Source organism: Monodon monoceros, unplaced genomic scaffold (assembly GCF_005190385.1).
Source record: "Monodon monoceros isolate NGI ecotype Baffin Bay Population unplaced genomic scaffold, NGI_Narwhal_1 Super_Scaffold_9, whole genome shotgun sequence".
Classification (NCBI taxonomy): Eukaryota; Metazoa; Chordata; class Mammalia; order Artiodactyla; family Monodontidae; genus Monodon; species Monodon monoceros.
The window spans coordinates 48,233,076-48,251,098 of record NW_021703786.1 but is presented as its reverse complement, the minus strand read 5'-3'; the positions used below and the strand labels follow the sequence as shown (position 1 = coordinate 48,251,098).

At 57.0% G+C, this 18,023-nt stretch overlaps 1 protein-coding gene across 2 annotated transcripts in view; it reads left to right on the top strand.

The window, feature by feature from the left end:
- The window catches only part of PITPNM3 (PITPNM family member 3), a 92,117-nt gene that overhangs the window by 63,853 nt on the left and 10,241 nt on the right, over nt 1-18,023 (top strand). Inside the window, exons 6-17 of one of the 2 annotated variants that reach the window (XM_029212980.1) lie at nt 142-377; nt 3,247-3,436; nt 3,839-3,961; nt 4,416-4,600; nt 7,024-7,196; nt 8,473-8,643; nt 9,929-10,123; nt 10,664-10,812; nt 13,597-13,713; nt 16,098-16,214; nt 16,519-16,667; nt 16,949-17,098. In XM_029212980.1, coding sequence (XP_029068813.1) covers nt 142-377; nt 3,247-3,436; nt 3,839-3,961; nt 4,416-4,600; nt 7,024-7,196; nt 8,473-8,643; nt 9,929-10,123; nt 10,664-10,812; nt 13,597-13,713; nt 16,098-16,214; nt 16,519-16,667; nt 16,949-17,098 — 1,955 coding nt within the window. The remainder of the gene's footprint in view (nt 1-141; nt 378-3,246; nt 3,437-3,838; nt 3,962-4,415; nt 4,601-7,023; nt 7,197-8,472; nt 8,644-9,928; nt 10,124-10,663; nt 10,813-13,596; nt 13,714-16,097; nt 16,215-16,518; nt 16,668-16,948; nt 17,099-18,023) is intronic. The other variant, XM_029212981.1, reaches the window with a different exon arrangement.

Genomic DNA, 18,023 nt, shown 5'->3' with positions numbered 1-18,023 from the left:
CTCCTGGCAGCCTGTGCCCCTCATTCTGAATGCACAGGAGGTGCCGTCAGAGTCCCCCTGTGTGTGTGTGATCCTCTGTGTGCCCCTGCCCCCACCTCCCCATTGCCTGTCTCTCTCTATCCTGACCGATGTCCCTCTTAGGAAGGCTGCCCGCAGCGCTCCTGCAAGACGCACGTCCTCCTGCTGGTGCTGCACGGGGGGAGCATCCTGGACACGGGCTCGGGGGACCCGTCCTGCAAGGTGGCCGACATCCACACCTTCAGCTCCGTGCTGGAGAAGGTCACGCGCGCCCACTTCCCCGCAGCCCTGGGCCACATCCTCATCAAGTTCGTCCCCTGTCCCGCCATCTGCTCTGAGGCTTTCTCACTCGTCTCCAAGTGAGTCCCTTTCTGCTTGTTAGGACTGGCTGGAGTTGGTGGGGGGCCGAAGCGGAGGGGCCGCCCCTGCCACGTGGGTACGTGGTGGGCAGGTAGGTGCCTGCCTAGGCCTCTCTGGAGTGTCAGGTCCTGATCAACCACGAGCATCACCGGTGGGAAGTGGTCAGCTAGAGTCCAAAGTGATTAACACTTGCGCACCGAATCCTCCTCTGCCGGGGCTGGGTGACGCTCAGACCCACTTCCTGTGCTCAACAGGCCCTGGTCTCGTTGGCCCAGACAAGGAAGCTGAGGCATTGAGAGGTTAAGCAATGTCCCCAGGGTTACGCAGCCTGTGGACCCAGGAGTCAAACCCAGGCAGCCCCACTCTCTAGCCACACAATTAAGAGCCAGTAGAGATGTGTGCTATGATGGAGGGGGCACAGGGCACTGCGGACACTCAGAGAGAGGGCCAGGGAGGCTTCCTGGAGGAGGTGACTTTTGGGTGTGCTTTGAGAGTAGCATAACCTGTGAAGGGTGCGGGCTCTCCGGTCAGCCTGGATTTGAGTTCCGGCTGTGTAACCTGGGGGAAGTTGTTTAACCTCTCCCTGTGTGTTTCCTTATCTGTAAAATGGGGATGATCATGGTATTAACCACCTCCTAGAGTTTTTGTGAGGATTCTCTGTGCTACTGCGTGTGAAGCACGTGGCAGGGCGCGGGCTTTAGCTGAGACTCACATCGCCATCCTGGTAGGGGAGAAGGCACTGTCCTTGTTGGTGGACAGTGGGCCGGGGCCGGAGAAGAGAACCCTGCTGGCTGGGAATAAGGCTGTGTGATTGCACGGCTTAGTTCTTCACGAACCTGCCCTGGAACCAGTGCGGGACAGATTGTGAAACTGGGGGCCCTCAGAACCTGGGGGACTTTGGGAGATCCTGACCGCTTCTCCAGGACCCGGGGGCTCCCTCAGGTGCTCCCCAGATGCCTGCCCTGTTGAACCAGCTGAAGGTGGCTCCTGGAGCCAGCTGGGAGCCCTGGCTGCTCAGCAGTGATATAGGCAAACAAGACCCTGAGCCTGTGTGGCAAACGGCTGGCTCTCGAGCCTGGAGCGGGGGTGAAAGGGAAGCCAGTGGCACCTCGGCCTCGCCCCTCACCCCCTTTCATAGCTCCTGCAGAGGAGCCCCCATCCATGTGGGGTTTGGGGAGGGTGGAGAGGGATCCCCAGTCTGGTGCCAACTCCCCAGGGGGGTGGAGTGGGTGCTCTGGATCCGGTGTGGCTCTAAGGAGAGGGGCTCAGCGTCCAGCTGCTTCGGGGGGAACACGGGGAGGGCATGCGGGGGTCTCACTTCTCCCCTCTGAGAGGGAAAGGAAAGTCTCCTCTGCCTTCTAGATTTATCCGTGTTCCCAGGACACGGGCTGGGCAGATCCCAACCAGAGTTGGAAGGAAGGAGGTTCGGTCAGGAAGGAGAGTAGCTCCCCAACCTGATTAATGGCCCAGATCCGGGGTGTGATTTTTGTTAAACTGCTAGGCGGTCGGGCCTCCCCCTGGGTCGGCTGAGTCTGGAGGGCAGGAGCCCTAAAATCTGCATCCTGACTTCCTCCAGGCTTTTGCTCTGCAGCGGGTTTGGGAGGCAGAGCTGAAAGAAGGCTCTGTCCATCACTGCCAATAGTCGGAGTTAATTGTGTTCCTTTATCATCAATCTCAGGACTCCCCACCCCTACCCCCTCTCCCCCAGGACATCTGACCTCCAGAGCTGGGTCACCCAGCCCGGGCCTGATCTCCAGGAAGACGAATGGCCCAGCATCCACTGGAGGGGACAGCGGGAGGGAGCCTAGTTCTCCCCCAGGCAGCTCCTTCCCCGGGCCATCGATCACCCCTAATCACTGCTGGGAAGGAGGTCTTTCTCAGCTAATTAAAATCTCTCCGGCTGCAATTGAGGGCTGTTTCCTCTAATTTGTGTTTCTTTTGGAGATGAGGAATGGCTGTTAGGCCCGCCTGGCACACCATGAGGTCTCTGCCTCCTGTCCAGGGTGCCCTGAGCCCTGTCACCTTCCCCAGTTTCTGTCAGGTCCCTGTTGGGCCCTGGGTCGACCTGAGCTTGGACTGTGGGGGAAGGGCAGGCTCTGGGGAGGGGACGGACAGTCCCTCCCTCTGTTGTCCCTCCCGGCCAGCTGGGTCCGATGCCCCAGGGGACAGAGGTAGGGCGGGTGGGGTGCAGGCAGGCACAGGCAGCTGGGAGCTCGTCCCTGTTGGGGCTGAGCCGCCCAGAGAGAGGGAGGCAGGAAGTGAGGGGCCCTCGCAGCAGCTGAGGGTCAATCCACTGGTTGGGGGGTGCTGTAGGGTAGGCTCTCTCAGTCCGTTCTGGGGTCACAGACCTTTCTACAAAGCCCTTGATGGCTCTGATCCTCTCCCCAGAAAGATGGACACGATATCATGCGTGCAGCTGCGTGCCCACCTCCAAGCTGTGGCCGACGTGTGATACCCATGCCTGGCACGCCCTCTCACCTCCCTTCTAGCTTCCCTAAAGCCTTTCTTGAGGCCCTAGTTCGAACCTCACCTCCTCCAGGAAGTCTGCCATGATGACATGTCCCCACCCTGATCCACACCAGAGGCTTCCTCCATAACTGGGGTGTCCTTTGAGGCCATACAGAAAAGGGCAGAGAGCACTGCTGTCATAAGAGGCACAGGGCCCACATCATGGCTGGCACGGGATGGACATACAGGGGATTCAGTAGAGGCTTGCCCCTCCCTCCACCCCCACCCCATTGCCTGTGCTTTGTCTCGTCCGGCTCCTGCCTGTGTCCTCCTGAAGAGTCCCCGAGCCGAACGCCCAATTCCTGGCCAGCATGTGCTCTCTTTTGCCCGGCTGGGCTTACCTTGGCCCCCTGTCTGCAGCCTGAATCCCTACAGCCACGATGAGGGCTGTCTCAGCAACAGCCAGGACCACATCCCTCTGGCCGCCCTGCCCCTGTTGGCCATCTCCTCCCCGCAGTACCAGGATGCAGTTGCCACCGTCATCGAGCGAGCCAACCAGGTGTACATGGAGTTCCTCAAATCCCCCGATGGGATTGGCTTCAGTGGGCAGGTACGACAGCCTGCCCTCACCTCCCTGTCCTGGTCCCTGCCTGGAGAGAGGCTGGGGTCTTCCAGAAGGATCTAGACCAGGGTGCCCTGGAGCCCTAGCTTCTGAGATCCAAAGAGGCTTTTGAGATCTTTGGGTTTATCCTCATTTTACAGATAGAAAAACTGAGGCCAACATCTGAGTTCTGATTTTCAGCCCATGCTGATCCTTGGCCCAAGTCTGACCCCTGACTGTAGCCTGCTTCCTGTCCTCAAGCTGACCCTCCCATCCCCCTGTTGGGACCCTCAGTGCCTCCCTGGGACAGGCTCCTTGTTCCCCCGCGGACAGGCGACCCACGCTCTGGCTGGGTGTGGAGCGGGGGTGTGGCAGTGGGCAGGCCTGCAGTCCCGGCTCTGCCTTCTCCAGGTGTGTCTCATCGGGGACTGTGTGGGGGGCCTCCTGGCCTTCGATGCCATCTGCTACAGCGCGGGGCCCTCAGGTGACAGCCCTGGCAGCGGCAGCCGGAAGGGGAGTGTCAGCAGCACGCAGGTGCGGGCCAGGTAGTGGGAATGGGGGAGGGTCTGTCCTTGGGAGCCACAGCCCCGGCCCCAGGGGAACAGGGCCTCTCCTGGGGGAGCAGTGTTAGCTTTTCATGTTTGTGCTGTGACATCCACGTTACAAGGTATCGTATCACGGTCCTGCAAGAGTAGTGGGAGATTATTATTACAGGTGAAGAAACTGAAGCCCAGAGAGGGCTCATGCCGGGTTTGGTCCCTAGACAGCTGTCCAGAGTCCTGCTGGGTTGCCGAGCCCTTTGGACTTGGGGGACAGCCCTGTGCCTAAAATCCCCCCGTTACTGTGCTGTGGCTCCCATGCCCCTTTTGGAAGAAGGACTGCCTCTCACACCGTAGGAGGAAGGGGTTCATTTATGCTGGGGGAGGAGGCGGGGCCCCAGAGTCTCCGGTGACTGAAGTGTCCTCCTGTCCTCTGCTCGGCCCCAAAGGACACCCCAGTTGTGGTGGAGGAGGAATGCAGCCTGGCCAGCAGCAAGCGGCTCAGCAAGAGCAGCATCGATGTCTCCAGCGCGTTGGAGGATGAAGAACCCAAGAGGCCATTGCCCCGGAAGCAGAGCGACTCCTCCACCTATGACTGCGAGGCCATCACCCAGCATCACGCCTTCCTATCGAGGTAACCGCTCCCTGTGCCTGCTGCCTTCCAGCAAAGCGTCCAGGGGGACAGGACCTCGGCCCAGGGTCATCTGGGAGGCCTGTGACTCCCAGGCCCTTGCATCGGGGTGGGGGGGAAGGGACGAGCACTGAAATGCTGGGACCAAGGCCATTCCCCACGGACCCTGCACCAAGACCCAGGACTCTGCACACTGTGTCCGCCCCACTCCCCAGCTTGCAGAGAGCTGGGGGCAGTCGATCTCACCAAGAGAGTAGATGCTGCCCTGCAGCCTACTTCACTGATGGTCTTAAGAATCTGGTGAAAGAACAGATGTAGGTGTGTTTCGTATTTCTTAGTATTGTGTTCTTGGTATTTCTCACATGGGGCAGCAGAGGCCAAGGAGGTTAGGAACTTTCCAGGGATCACACAGCCAGTTACTGGAGAGTTGGGGTCAGCATTTTGGTCTCCCAGTGCCCAGCACCCAATACACTCTCATTCAAAGGCCAGCCGGGTCCCTGCATGGAACTGCCCACCCTTTAACTTTCTAGAAGAAGCATGTTAACAGACACTGGCTAAATGAATTATCTGTACAATTATTCAGGATTCAAATGGGTATTGAACATAGATCCAAATGGGAAGGAACGCCTCTTTTCTTCTTCCCTTTCTCCTCACTTCTCTCCTCCCATCCCCCCTCCTTCTTTTCTACCCAAATGATAAGTAGCAGGAGGTCATCACAACATTTGGAAAATGGATCCTCTCACCATTGCTGACCTTGGAGTGTTTCCTTGCAGTATATTTTTTACTTGCTTTGCCTATAGTTTTACTTCAAAAAAATCCTCTTATATTGTGGTCTTTTCCCCATATAATTAAAAAGTCTTGGTAAGTATTCTTTAAAATATTTCTTTGAGTGAATGGATGACATCTTACTGAGTCCCAGTAACTGTACACTTTGGCTTTTTCCAGTTCTTTGCAATTATAAACAGCACTCCAGAAACATCTTTGTGCATATATATATATATATATATATATATATATATATATATATATATAGGGGTTATTTCATTCAGATGGATTATTGGAGGAAGAATTATTAGGTCAAAGGCTCTGCATATTCAAATCATATTTAAAGCCCCTCTGAAAGATTATTCTTTAGAAAAGCAGCTACATTTCAAGTCAGGTTACAAGGTAAAATCATACCATTTCTGGTTCATCCTTGAAAAAGCCTTTAAGAAAGCCCCAAATTTGGAGAGTGACGTGAAGTTGGAGGCTCTCGATAGCTGGTCCAACACAGCCAGCTCTTCCTTCTGGTGTAGGGACAGATGGCTGTTTCTCTGGCAGTTAAGTAGTTGGTGTGTGTTTAGGGACCATGCTGTACATGAAATACGAATTGTTAAACACCAGGGTGGTCATCCCCACTGCAAGATGCTCACACTGCGAGAGGCGGAGGGTGTGTGGGGATTCAGATTCAGCTGCCCAGACCCTCGCCCACAGGGCATGGGGGACTGGCACACATTATTTCGATGGTTATTTCTAAGATTCCCTTCCTCCTCCAACTTGAGTATTTTAGTAGAATTTGCATTCCGTTAATGGATTCATAGATCATGCGATCCTGCTGGACTTTCTTAAACCCCGAGCAGTACCTAAATGCAGCTGGAAGGTCAGGGAGGTCCCCAGTTTTCTGCCCATTCTCAGCAGCCCACTCTGGGTCTGTGGCTAAACATCCACTTGAAGTCTTTGGGGCAACGGGCACCTGGGAGGGGAACGGCTGGAATTGTGGGTGTCTCGTGTTTTTCTCTTTAAGCTCAGCTTCCTTTGTGGGCTAGAGGGGAGGGAAGACCAAGCTGTTTGCATCTGTGTCTGCGAGTTGCCTGGAACATGAGTTACCGTGAAAGCCCTCATCCTGGCAGGACTGATGTCACCCAGCTGTCTGGCCAGGCCGGGCTTCTCTGCTGGACAGGGCAGGAATTCACAGTGTGGCCATCACAAGACCAGTACGATGGGGCAGACCTGCCAATGCGCAGGGGGCTTAGGTTTTCAGGTGCTCAGTCTGTTTTAGCGAAGAAAGTTTGATTGGATCATGGCCACGCGTGTTTGTTCAAGTAGCGTCTGTGGCTGCCCGCGTGCCACGCAGCAGAGTTGAGTTAAGTAGATGTGATGGAGGCCATATGGCCCCCGAAGTCTGAAATATTTACCATCTGGCCCTTTACAGGAAAAGTTGGCTGATTGCTGCCTTACCCAAATGTTGGCCAGGCCTTGCTGTTGGATGATGAGATGGTCGCCATCTCATGTCGGTGATCCATCAAGTGGACTCCGGGTCTGAGCCCCGCCCCAGAGACAGAGGGCTGGGTGCTGCACCCCGGACCTCAGGCTGCTCTGCTAAGTGCTCACCCCCCGCGCTTGGTCCTCCCCTAACCTGCGCTCCCCTGTCTTCCTCCCTCGGCCAGCATCCACTCGAGCGTGTTGAAAGATGAGGCTGAGCCCCCTGTGGCCGGGGGGCCCCAGCTCCCCGAGGTCAGCCTGGGCCGCTTGGATTTTGAGGTGTCCGACTTCTTCCTCTTTGGCTCGCCCCTGGGCCTGGTCCTGGCCATGCGGAGGACGGTACTGCCCGGACTGGATGGTGGGTATGGCGCGGGCTGGGGTCCAAGATGCCTTTGGGTCACTAGGCCACTGTGTGAGGGCCTGGAATTGGGGAGAGCGGGGGTGGGGAGGGCCATGGAGTTGGGGTAGATGAAGAGAGAGGCGAGGAAGAAGAAGAAGGGGTCGGGGGGGAGGAGAGTGGGGCAGTTTCCCTAGATGGGCAAAGGTGAGGCAGCTCCTGGTGGATTTTGCTGTCCCTGTCACATGCCCCAGACTGATTTGTGCCCCCATTGTCCAGCTGTCATGCTGTCAGGGAAGAGAAGCCCTATTGCACCCACCCCCTCCATCCCCAGCGCCCAGGCAGGCCCTCTGCAGCCAGGTTGGTCTTACTGCCCCCTGCAGATGCCCGGCTCACCTCAGTGCTTTTGTTCTCGCAGTCCCTGCAGCCTTCAGTGCCTTCTCCCCATTCCTCTAAAATACACACGGAGGTGATTTGCACCAGCAGATGGCTTAGCAATGACTCTGAGGTTATAAGAGGCTGGAGGCACCTCGGAAAACAATGGATCAGGGATTCTCGAATTTCCTTAGCACCAAAGTTTACCAACAACCTGCACTATGGAACAGATAAAAAGTGGCGGGGGGGTGTCTGCTAGAAGTGGGGAGAGGAGGCAGAATCCCACGGCCGTCCTTAACGTTGCTAACGAAACCTAGGGCTCCCTGGATGCTGGACCGTCCAGTCCTCTAAGAGGGACAGGGAGGCGCGTTAATGAGCTGAAGCCTCAGTGGAGACACCTGCTGGTCAATGGGAGAAGTGTTCTGTCAGCTCTGGCAAACTAAGAAGTCTACTTACTACCGGGCCTGGGAAGTGAGCGGGCCGAAGGAAGGGCTGCTGATCCTGACTGAAAGATCCTAGGTCCGCTTCATAGTTCAGGTGGCAACTAAGTGACAGCTAGAAGAATTTAAAGGAGTTTGACCAGTGGAAATAGTGGAGGGCGTCCTGCTAGGAGGAGGGGCAGCTTGAGCAGAAGCGCAGAGAAAGGAAAGCAGCAAGCCTGGCTGGGGAGTCACCAATGTCCACCATGGCTGTAGTGCTGGGCGCCTACAGCGGTGCTTCTAGGTGGGGCAGGTTGGCAAGGCATTGAAGGCCAAGCTGAACCTGATGGCTTTGATCCTGTCGGTAGCAGGGAGCCGTGGCAAGTTCTTGAGCAGAGGAATAGTTTACTCAAAGCTGCAGTCAAGGGAGCCTCCTAGGGCCAAGGGAGCAGGTGCTCAAGGGACTTCCCCCATGTATCCTCCCACTTCCCACCCCCACCCAGGTTTCCAGGTACGTCCTGCCTGCAGTCAGGTCTACAGCTTTTTCCACTGCGCAGACCCCTCTGCCTCCCGGCTTGAACCACTGCTGGAGCCCAAGTTCCACCTGGTGTCGCCCGTCAGCGTGCCCCGCTACCAGAGGTTCCCGCTGGGTGACGGACAGTCCCTCCTCCTTGGTAGGCCCTCAGGAGTATAAGAGTGTGCTGAGCCGGAGGCTGGGCCCCAGCTAAGAGGTGCCCCAGGGCCACCCTCTCTGGTCCAGCCCCTCCAAGCTAGTCAGCTGTCAGAGTGACTAGACTCACCTGAACAAGGACTATGTGCTCTGTGCGGGGGGGACAGGAAGACAGCTGACTCACCTGCCTTCCGAGCAGCCCACCTGTATGAGCACCTGTTCTGCAGGAGGCATCTTTTGGCTCTGCCCCGTGACCAGCTCCCATGGCCGGGACCAGCATAATACTTGAGTTGTCAGACCTGATTCTAAGTCCGGGGATCCATGCTGAGTGCTATGCCTAGAGCCCAGCCTGGACTCTGGAGGGGCAGGGCATGGAGTGGGTCACCCTGGAGGGCTTCATGGAAGAGGGGGCCTTCAACCAAGGCATCGGACAGGTGGAGAAGAGCTGGAGGATGGGGGTTGGAGAGATCTTCTGGGTGGAGGGAACATCAGGAGCAAGGGCAGGTGGGTTTGGGGGGGGCGTGGCCTCCAGGGCTTAAGTGGGGTGAGCCAGACATGGACTGGGGTGAGGCCAAGGGGAGGCCTCTACTGGACAGTCAGGGGCTTGGAGATCAGAGCCTTGGCTCCGTACCACAGTTCAGGAAGTTTAGCCAAGCCGGTTCAGAGATTTGGGCCAGATTGGGGTCGGGGGCTGCTGTGCACGTGGCTCATTCAGGATTAAAATCCAATTTACCCCCCTTGCCCCCATTTCAATGGAAACTTAATTTCCAAAGTCCTCTTCTGTCAGGAGTTTCCGTAGATAGAAGGGGCTCTAAAACCTTCCCACATCTTAAAATGTCACTCTCTGCTCAGGGCATCCCCCTGCCCCCAGGGGGCGCCCTCGCTCCCAGGCTGGAGGCCCCATCCATTTCCAAGCTCAGCCACAGTCGTCTGTGGCTCAGGGAGGAGTCTGATACAAGAGCACATGGTAGTGTGCCACCTGTGACCTCAGCTGGTGCTTTTGGGGCGGAGTGTCCCAGACGCGCCCTCGGCAGCTCTACTGGGGCTGGATGTGACGGTTGGGACCCTGACTCGTGCCTGCCTAACCCATGGCTTGGAGGAGGTGAAATCTGACTGCATACTACGGTGAGGGGGTCCCTTCAGGCCCTGGGGTAAGAGGTGCGGGCTGCCCGCTGGGCAGGTGAGGGGGCAGGCCGGGCTCAGCCTCCCGCCCAGCACGGGGCTGGCGCACACGGGCAGCTTCATCTGAGGCCCACCACTCGGCCTTGACTGTGAAATTCCCCCTCCAGCTGACGCCCTGCACACCCACAGCTCCCTCTTCCTGGAGGGCAACTCCCGGGGCAGCCCGCCGCTTCTGGAGGCCCCGGCTTCACCCCCTCACGCCCTGAGGTCCCAGCGCCCGGGGCGGAGGATAAGCCAGGGCAGCTCCCACAGTGAGAGCTCGGAGTCCTCGGACAGCCTGGCCCCCGTGGGCACCTCCCGCAGTGAGTGAGGGTCTCCCGGGCCCTGCCTGGATTCGCGGGAGAGGGAACCCTCCTCCGGGTGGCCGCTGGCCCACTGCCGGGGCTGCCGAGGGCGGGGGAGGAGGGGACAAGGGAATCCAGACCGAGCTCTGACCTCAGAGAGAACTGTGACCTCTAACCCTGGACAGGGGCCCTGACCTCTGACCGTGGACTGAGCCGTGACCTTGCCAGGCCTCAACTTAATCCCAGCGTTCAGTTTTCCCCCTGGGAGTCCCTGTGACCAACAGCCCTGGGATGAGACTGTGCACGTCTCTGTGGGTCAGGCCCCCATCCTGGGGACCAGTTTGCAGCACGCGCCCTGGGGGAGGGGTGGGTACGCGAGGGGGCTCGGGGGTCGTTGAAGGCGGAGGAGAGCTCATTCTGAGCCGAGTGCTCTGGCCCCAAACTTGTGCCCCGAGTGGCACATCCACCCCTGGATCCGGGCCCCGGGGTCCCACGCTGCCCCTTGGGTCAAAGCCCCGGGCAGGCCGCTCTGACCTTGCCCCCCTTTTGGCCCCGCAGTCACAGCCAAGTGGTGGGGCAGCAAGCGCATTGACTACGCCCTGTACTGCCCCGACGTCCTCACCGCCTTCCCCACCGTGGCCCTGCCCCACCTCTTCCACGCCAGCTACTGGGAGTCCACGGACGTGGTGGCCTTCATCCTGAGACAGGTACTGCCGCCCCTTCTTGGGAGGGCCCGTCCTTCTGGGGGGAAGAGGCTGACCTCGCGGGCCACGCTGGACACTGGGAAGGCACCGAAGCACGGCGAGTCAGGGGGTGACCTGGACAGACAACGGTTTTCCTAAGGAACGCTGGCTTCTGGCCAATGGTGTGGTACTTTCTAGAAAATTAAATAGACACCACGTAGGAGAATGTACCTATGGTTCAGCTTGGAGACTGGAGTCATCATGCCTGTTCCCCTGTGGGTCTCAAGGTCCTCGTCTCTAAAATAGGTGGAGAGAGAGGCCCGTGACTGAGGGAGAGCCTGGGGGTGGGTAGAGGCTGGCAGGTGAGGGTCAGATCACATGCACCCTTCACAGCCAAGGTCAGAGGGGGATTTTATACTGGGTCCGATGAGAAGCCACTGCAGAGTTTTGAGTAAGGAAGAGATATTGATATTCTAGAAGGAAGTCCTGTGGCTGCTGCTTGGAGGGCAGGAGAGCAAGCGTGGGATCCCAACCTTGAGGTGGCGGCTTGGGCTAGGAAGCTGGTGGCAGAGGTGCCGAGGAGCTGCCGGGTTTGAGGTGTGGTGACAGGACCTGCTGACATTCGGGCTGCGAGGGAAGGGGGGGGCGTCCCACGAATCCTGGTTTCCACTCGATTAACTATGGTGATACCATGCCCTAGGGCTGGGGAAGAGCCGGGCTGGGCAGGAGGGGATACTGAGTCTTGGGTCTGGACCTGGGAAGATGAGACGCCTGTTAGATGTTGGTAGGGAAGGTGAGTGGAGAGTCTGGAGCTTAGCTGGCTTGGAGATAAAAATGTGGAGTCATCAGAGCTTGGATGGCATTTAAAGCCAGCGATGGGTTGCCCTGCTTCTCACACCAATTCCCACGTGTGGGTTTTTTCCCCACACCAGGCAAGTCTCTGACCTCAGCTGGGTGTCCTACAATTTCACTCAGTTTTGACATTATCTACCTAGAGATAGGGTCAGATCCCGCAGGTTAAGGGCTCAGCCCTACAACTGCCCGCCCCTCCCCCATCAGATGTCAATCTTCAGGTTGTCACCTGGGTTTCCCTCTCTTTTTTTTTTTAAACATCATGAAAAATTTTTTTCTTTATTTTTTTTGGCTGCATCGGGTCTTAGTTGGCGCACATGAGATCTTCACTGAAGCATGTGGGTCCTTTCGTTGCAGCGCGTGGGCTTCTCTCTAGTTGTGGCATGCAGGTTTTTCTCTCTCTAGTTGTGGCGCGCGGGCTCTGTAGTTTGCGGCACGCGGGCTCTCTTGTTGAGGCGTGTGAGCTCAGTAGTTGTGGCGCGTGGGTTTTAGTTGCCCCGCAGCATGTGGGATCTTAGTTCCCCGACCAGGGATTGAACCCACGTCCCCTGCATTGGAAGGTGGATTCTCTACCACTGGACCACCAGGGAAGTCCCTCACCTGGGTTTTCTGACTCACAGGCTATAGAATAGAATGGTGGTTCCAAAGATCCTCTCCTTGGATTCAGTTAATTTGCTAGAGTGGCTCACAGAACTCAGTTTTATTTACTAGATTACTGGTTAATTATAAAAGGATTTTATAAAAAGGAAGAGCCACATGGAAGAGATGCAAAGGGCAGGGTATGGGGAAAGGAGATGGAGCTTCCATGCCCTTTCTGAGGGCACCACTGTCCCCAAATTCCCATGTGTTCGCCAACCTGGAATATCTCCAAAGCCCATCCTTTTGGGTTTTTGTGGAGGCTTCATTACATAGACATGATGGATTAAATCACTGGCCATCTGTGATTGAACTCCAACCTCCAGCCCCTCCCCCCTCTCCCCTCTCCGGAGGTGGTGATGTGGGGCTGGGGCGGGACTGAAAGTTCCAACCCTCTGATCACAAGGTTGGTTCCCCTGGCAACCAGCCCCATCCTTAGATGCGGTTCCAGTCACCTCATTAGCATAACGAAAGACACCTTTGTCCCTCTCACTTAGGAAGTTGCAAGGATTTGAGGAGCTTTGTGCCAGAAATTGGACAAAGACCAAATATACGCTTCTTCTCATAAATCACAACATCACAGATACCGAGGGAGTTACTGTAGACGGAGAGGTTCAGGGAGGAGTCCTGGAGCGGATAGACGGGAGGGGGCCGCTGAGTTGGGCAGGATGGAGGTCACGGGGCCTTGGCAAGAATGGCTTCAGGGGAGACACAGGATCAGAAGCCTGCCTGGAGTGAGGGAGGGGAGAAGGCAGGGGGGGAAGTGGAGACAGTGCAGGGCGAGTCTTCTGTGGACTTTTGCTGTCAGGGAGAGCAGGAACATGTCATGGTTGTTGAGAGGGGTCCTAGGGAGAGGCACTATGACGGCATATTTAGATGCTAAGGAGAATGATCCAGTAGTGAGGGACTAGCCATTGATGTAGGGTTGAGAGGGGAGCTGGCTCCATTACGTTCTTGAGGAGGTGGGTGGGGCTGGGTGGGACCAGGGCTCCAGCTGCCCTTCAGTAAGGGTCACCCACCATAATGGGGGAAGGCAGAGAATGGGTACAGACGCAGGTGGCTGCTAGGTTTGGGTGTCGAGAGGAGAGGCTGGTCCAGGCCAGAGCATTTGAGAGACAGTGGTCTGGCCCCAGCTGTCAGGACAGGTGGGCAGAGTGGTAGGTGCTGGGGGCTCCCGGCCTCCTGAGGGTCCCAGGCTGGGAGGCGGGGAGGCCTGGGGGAGGGCCTGACTGGCCGCAAGCTGGAGGGCCCTGACACCATGGGGAGGAGGGAGAGGGGCCCAGATGGCCTGACCCGGCGTCCTGCTGGGCCGCTGATCAGGTGATGCGCTATGAGAGCGTGAACATCAAGGAGAGCGCTGGCTTGGACCCCGCAGCCCTGAGCCCCACCAACCCCCGCGAGAAGTGGCTTCGTAAGAGGACCCAGGTCAAGCTGCGGGTATGTGCTTGTTGGAGGTGCCTACGGGTTGAGGCTGTGGTCTCGGGGAGGTGGGGCTGCGCCCGGGGGCTGGGGCATCCACACGGCGGGGAAGGGCTTTGGTTCGCTCCTCAGATCTCCGTGCTCATACATGCTGGGATTCAGGCTTAGACGAGGCCCCCAGGGCTGCAGTGGAGGGGGAGGGGGGATTGGTGAGATGGGGAGCTGGCTGCCCGTGGCCCGGCTCCACAGGAGCACCACGGGTGGGGCTCCAGGGCGCTGGGGATGGTGAGGAGATGCCAATTGTGGAGCAATTGCTATATGCCAGGTCTCTGTAGACGTACCCAGGGGTCTGAAAGAGTCTTGCACACAACCACGGGGCTCACAGCCCGGTGTGGCATTTGCCATCATACAGAGGGAGGCACAGATTAGGAAGAAGATGAAGAGAAGGATTGTCAGGGCAGGCCGTGCGGCGCTTCCCTGAAGAAGCATCATCTCTGCAAGGTATTGACGTATGAATAGGAGTTCAGTAGGCATACATTCATTTACTCAGCAAACGATGGTCAATACCCACTGTGTCCCAGACCCTTTGCCAGGCAGTGGGGCACAGGGATTTACAAGCACAGCCACTGTTGTGGTGGGCACTTCCAGTCCTGTGGGAACATCAGACATGGACCCCAAGAACAGTCCTAAATGGTACAAGGTGATCAGTGATCCATGAATCAACTCTTTTTTTGGTAAACATATTTATTGAGCTATAACCACATTTTATACAATTCACCCACTTAAAGTGTGCAATTCAATGTATCTTAGTATATTCACCGATGTGTGCAACCATCATCATGGTTAATTTTAGATCATTTCCATCACCTCCAAAAGAAACCCCTTACCCTTTAGCTACCACCCCCTTCCCCCAGCCCCCTACTGCCACCCCTAACCTTAAGCAACCACTCATCTATAGATTTGCCTCTTCTGGACATTTCATATAATGGAATCATACAATAGGTGGTTCCTTGTGTCTGGCTTCTTTCACTGAGCACCTTTTTCAAGGTTCATCCACGTTGTGGTTTGTGTCAGTGCTTAATTCCTTTTTATGGCATCTTTCCATGTGTTTATTTCCATGAATGAGCTCTTCCCTTATCGGTATTCTTGTAAGCAGGCCTGCATCTCCCACTTGACTGAGGGTTTCCGGGTCAGGGACCATGACTGGTTCCTCTCTGCATCCCCAGAGCCCAGCTCTGGGACCAGTGCAGATGAGGTGCCCACAAATGTTTGTTGATTTGAATTAAAATACCGTGGGAATTGAGAGGAGGTGGAGACCATCTCGGGGGAGTCCTCCAGTGCTTCTTGGAGAGGACGAAGTTGAGTCAGGTCTTAGTGGATGGGCTGGAAGAAGGAGGAAGGGGACCAGGGATGCCATAGAAAGTGGGGGGACCAGTGTGAGCAAAGGCCCAGAGGCCTCTGCAGAGCCTGACCTGAAAGAACCAGTGGGGCTTCGAAGGGCAGCAGCAGGAGATGGGACTGAAAAGATTGCCCAGCAAAGTTTTGATGCCAGGCTCAGGATTTGTACTTCATCCCGAGGGCCCCGGGGGGTTAAAAGATCTGTGCTTTATAAAGACGGTCGATCTGCCACGGGGAATGTTTTTGAGTAAGGGGGCTCCTTTAAGATGCTACTAGCAGAGCCCAGGTGAGAGGTACCTGGGTGTAGGAAAAGACACAGATGTGGGTGGTTCTGTAAAGATGGAGTGGTTTGGGTCTTGAAACCAGGCTGGGAGTGGTGGGCAGCTGGGGCCAATGTAGGGCTTACGGAATGAATTGAAACCAGACGTGAAGAAGGATGGGGATGCTGGGATAGTTACAGACAAGTGACGCGACGTCCAGCATTGCTCCAGAATGATCTGGAGCGGGGTGGGGGCATCCAGCCAGGGAAGAGCAGAGCCAGAATGGCCGCGACTGGTTTCCGGCCACATGAGACTTCCTACGCTGTTTTCTCTACTCTTGACATTTAAATCGCCCACGAAGCAAAGACGGATGGTAAACGGCTACTGGATGTGAGCTGTGATGAGGCAGGAAGAAGTGAAGGTGACCCTCAGTTTCCAGCCTGGGGGTCTAGAAGGATGCCAGGCTCTGAGGACTGGTTGTTACCTCCGGGTCATGCAGAGAATCAAGAGCGGAGGATGCTGGTCTGCAGGAGCCCAGGGCTCCTTGGAGACCACGTGAGGGTCTAAGGGTCTGTTTCCCTCGTGGATTCCATGGGGACACATCTCGGAAGCTCTAACGAGGTTAATAGGAAGGAAGGCAATATCCGGCGGGTGTGCATTCCTCCAGCTGATCCTGTGGCTGACGTAAGGAAAAAGCCAGGTCAAGTCCCCTTGCAGAAGCTGAGCTGGTTTCTGTCCTTCCAGAATGTCACCGCCAACCACCGGGCCAATGACGTGATTGCTGCCGAAGACGGCCCCCAGGTCCTGGTGGGGCGGTTCATGTACGGGCCCCTCGACATGGTGGCCCTGACCGGGGAGAAGGTACAGAGGCTGGGCCATCCCCTCCTGGGTACCACATGGCACGTGGGGTGAGGGCTGCGGAAGGCCTGGCTGCACGAGGTGGGAGATGCTCACGCAGGTCAGGGAGGGAGAGCGGGAGTGAGGGATGGACTGCGTGCCTCGGAGAAGCTGGTGCGGCTGCAGTGGAAAGAGGAAAGGTGGTGGGAGCCAGGAACTAGCGTCGGACAGGACCCCAAGCCCTGCTGTCTTGGCAGAGAAGAGCTCCCAAGCCCAGCCCCAGCGCCCCAGCCTTCAGCGATTCCCCTGGTCCCCTCACTGCCTGCAGGTGGACATCCTGGTGATGGCAGAGCCTTCCTCTGGCCGCTGGGTGCACTTGGACACGGAGATCACGAACAGCAGCGGCCGAATCACGTACAGCGTGCCGCGGCCCCGGCGCCTGGGGCTCGGCGTCTACCCCGTGAAGATGGTCGTCAGGTAAGGCCCAGGCGACATTCTCACGGTGCTTTCACCCGGTTCCATGGCCCTGCCAGCCAGGCCTGTCCAGAAGATGGGGGCCTCGAGGTACCGTCTTCGGGACCCTGTCCTTGTCTGCAGGGAGAGAGGAAAATGGGATGCGGTCGCAGCTGTAGCATCAGGAGATGCCGCCCAGGTTCTCTCTCAACCTGGCCCCGACTGAGCTCTGACCCCGGCTGTGGGCTGACCTTGGCCTCAGGCTGACACCTGACCTTGAGCGCACGGCTGGCCATACCTTTCAGGGGCGACCAGACCTGCGCGATGAGCTACCTCACAGTGCTGCCCCGGGGCATGGAGTGCGTGGTCTTCAGCATCGACGGCTCCTTTGCGGCCAGCGTGTCCATCATGGGAAGCGACCCCAAGGTCCGGCCAGGGGCAGTGGACGTTGTCCGGTGAGTGCACCCTCCCTGCAGGGGATGTGTCCCCCTGGGGCAGGGGCCAGCAGCCCTGGGGGATATGGGCCAGGAGCTGGGAGTCCTGGCTTCACCTCCAGCAGTAATTTACTGAGGGCCCTTGAGAATCTCGGATGCCCTCCCTCCCTCCCTCTCTATCTTCCTCCCTCTGTTTATTCTAACACTGTCTGAGCATTCTGTGCAGTGAACCAGGCCTGGTCTCTTGCATTCAGATCCCAGTCAGGATAAAATTGGTGTGTTCTGATTACCGGTTGCCGTGGAGCAAATGGCTCCATACTTAGCAACTGAAGATCGTACTTTATTATTCTATCACATCATTGACTGGGTTCTGCTGGGAGTTTCTCATGTGGGGTCTCTCCAGCAATGGCAGTCAGGTGGCGGTCCAGGCTGGGGGTCATCTAAGGGCTCCACTGGGCTGGAGGTTCAAGATGTTCAAGATAGATGATGAGCTCATGTGTCTTGTTCCTCGGCTGGGGCGTCTCTTTCTCTCTCTCCATGTGGCTGTTCCATGTGACCAGCCAGGTGGTCTCAGACCAGCCAGACTTTGTACCTGGTGGCTGACTTCCACCATGGTGACCGGCCTCCTCTGGTTCCTAGAGGCCCAGCTGGAAGCTACAAGCGTTCTTAGGACCCAGCCTCGGAATTCAGCATCCTTTCCACTATGTTCTATTGCTTATAAGTGAGGCGCAGGATCGAACCAGATTCAAGGGGAAGGGACCACATAAAGGTGTGAATACTGGGACACGTGGCTCACTGGGAGGCCATCTTTCAAGACTAGCTAACACACAGTGCTAATCGAGAGATTGCAGCTATTAGAGCTGATTGGAGAAAGCAGAGCAGACTTCCTGGGGCAGGTGACATTTGAGGCAACTCCTGAAGGACGGATATATATATATATATATAT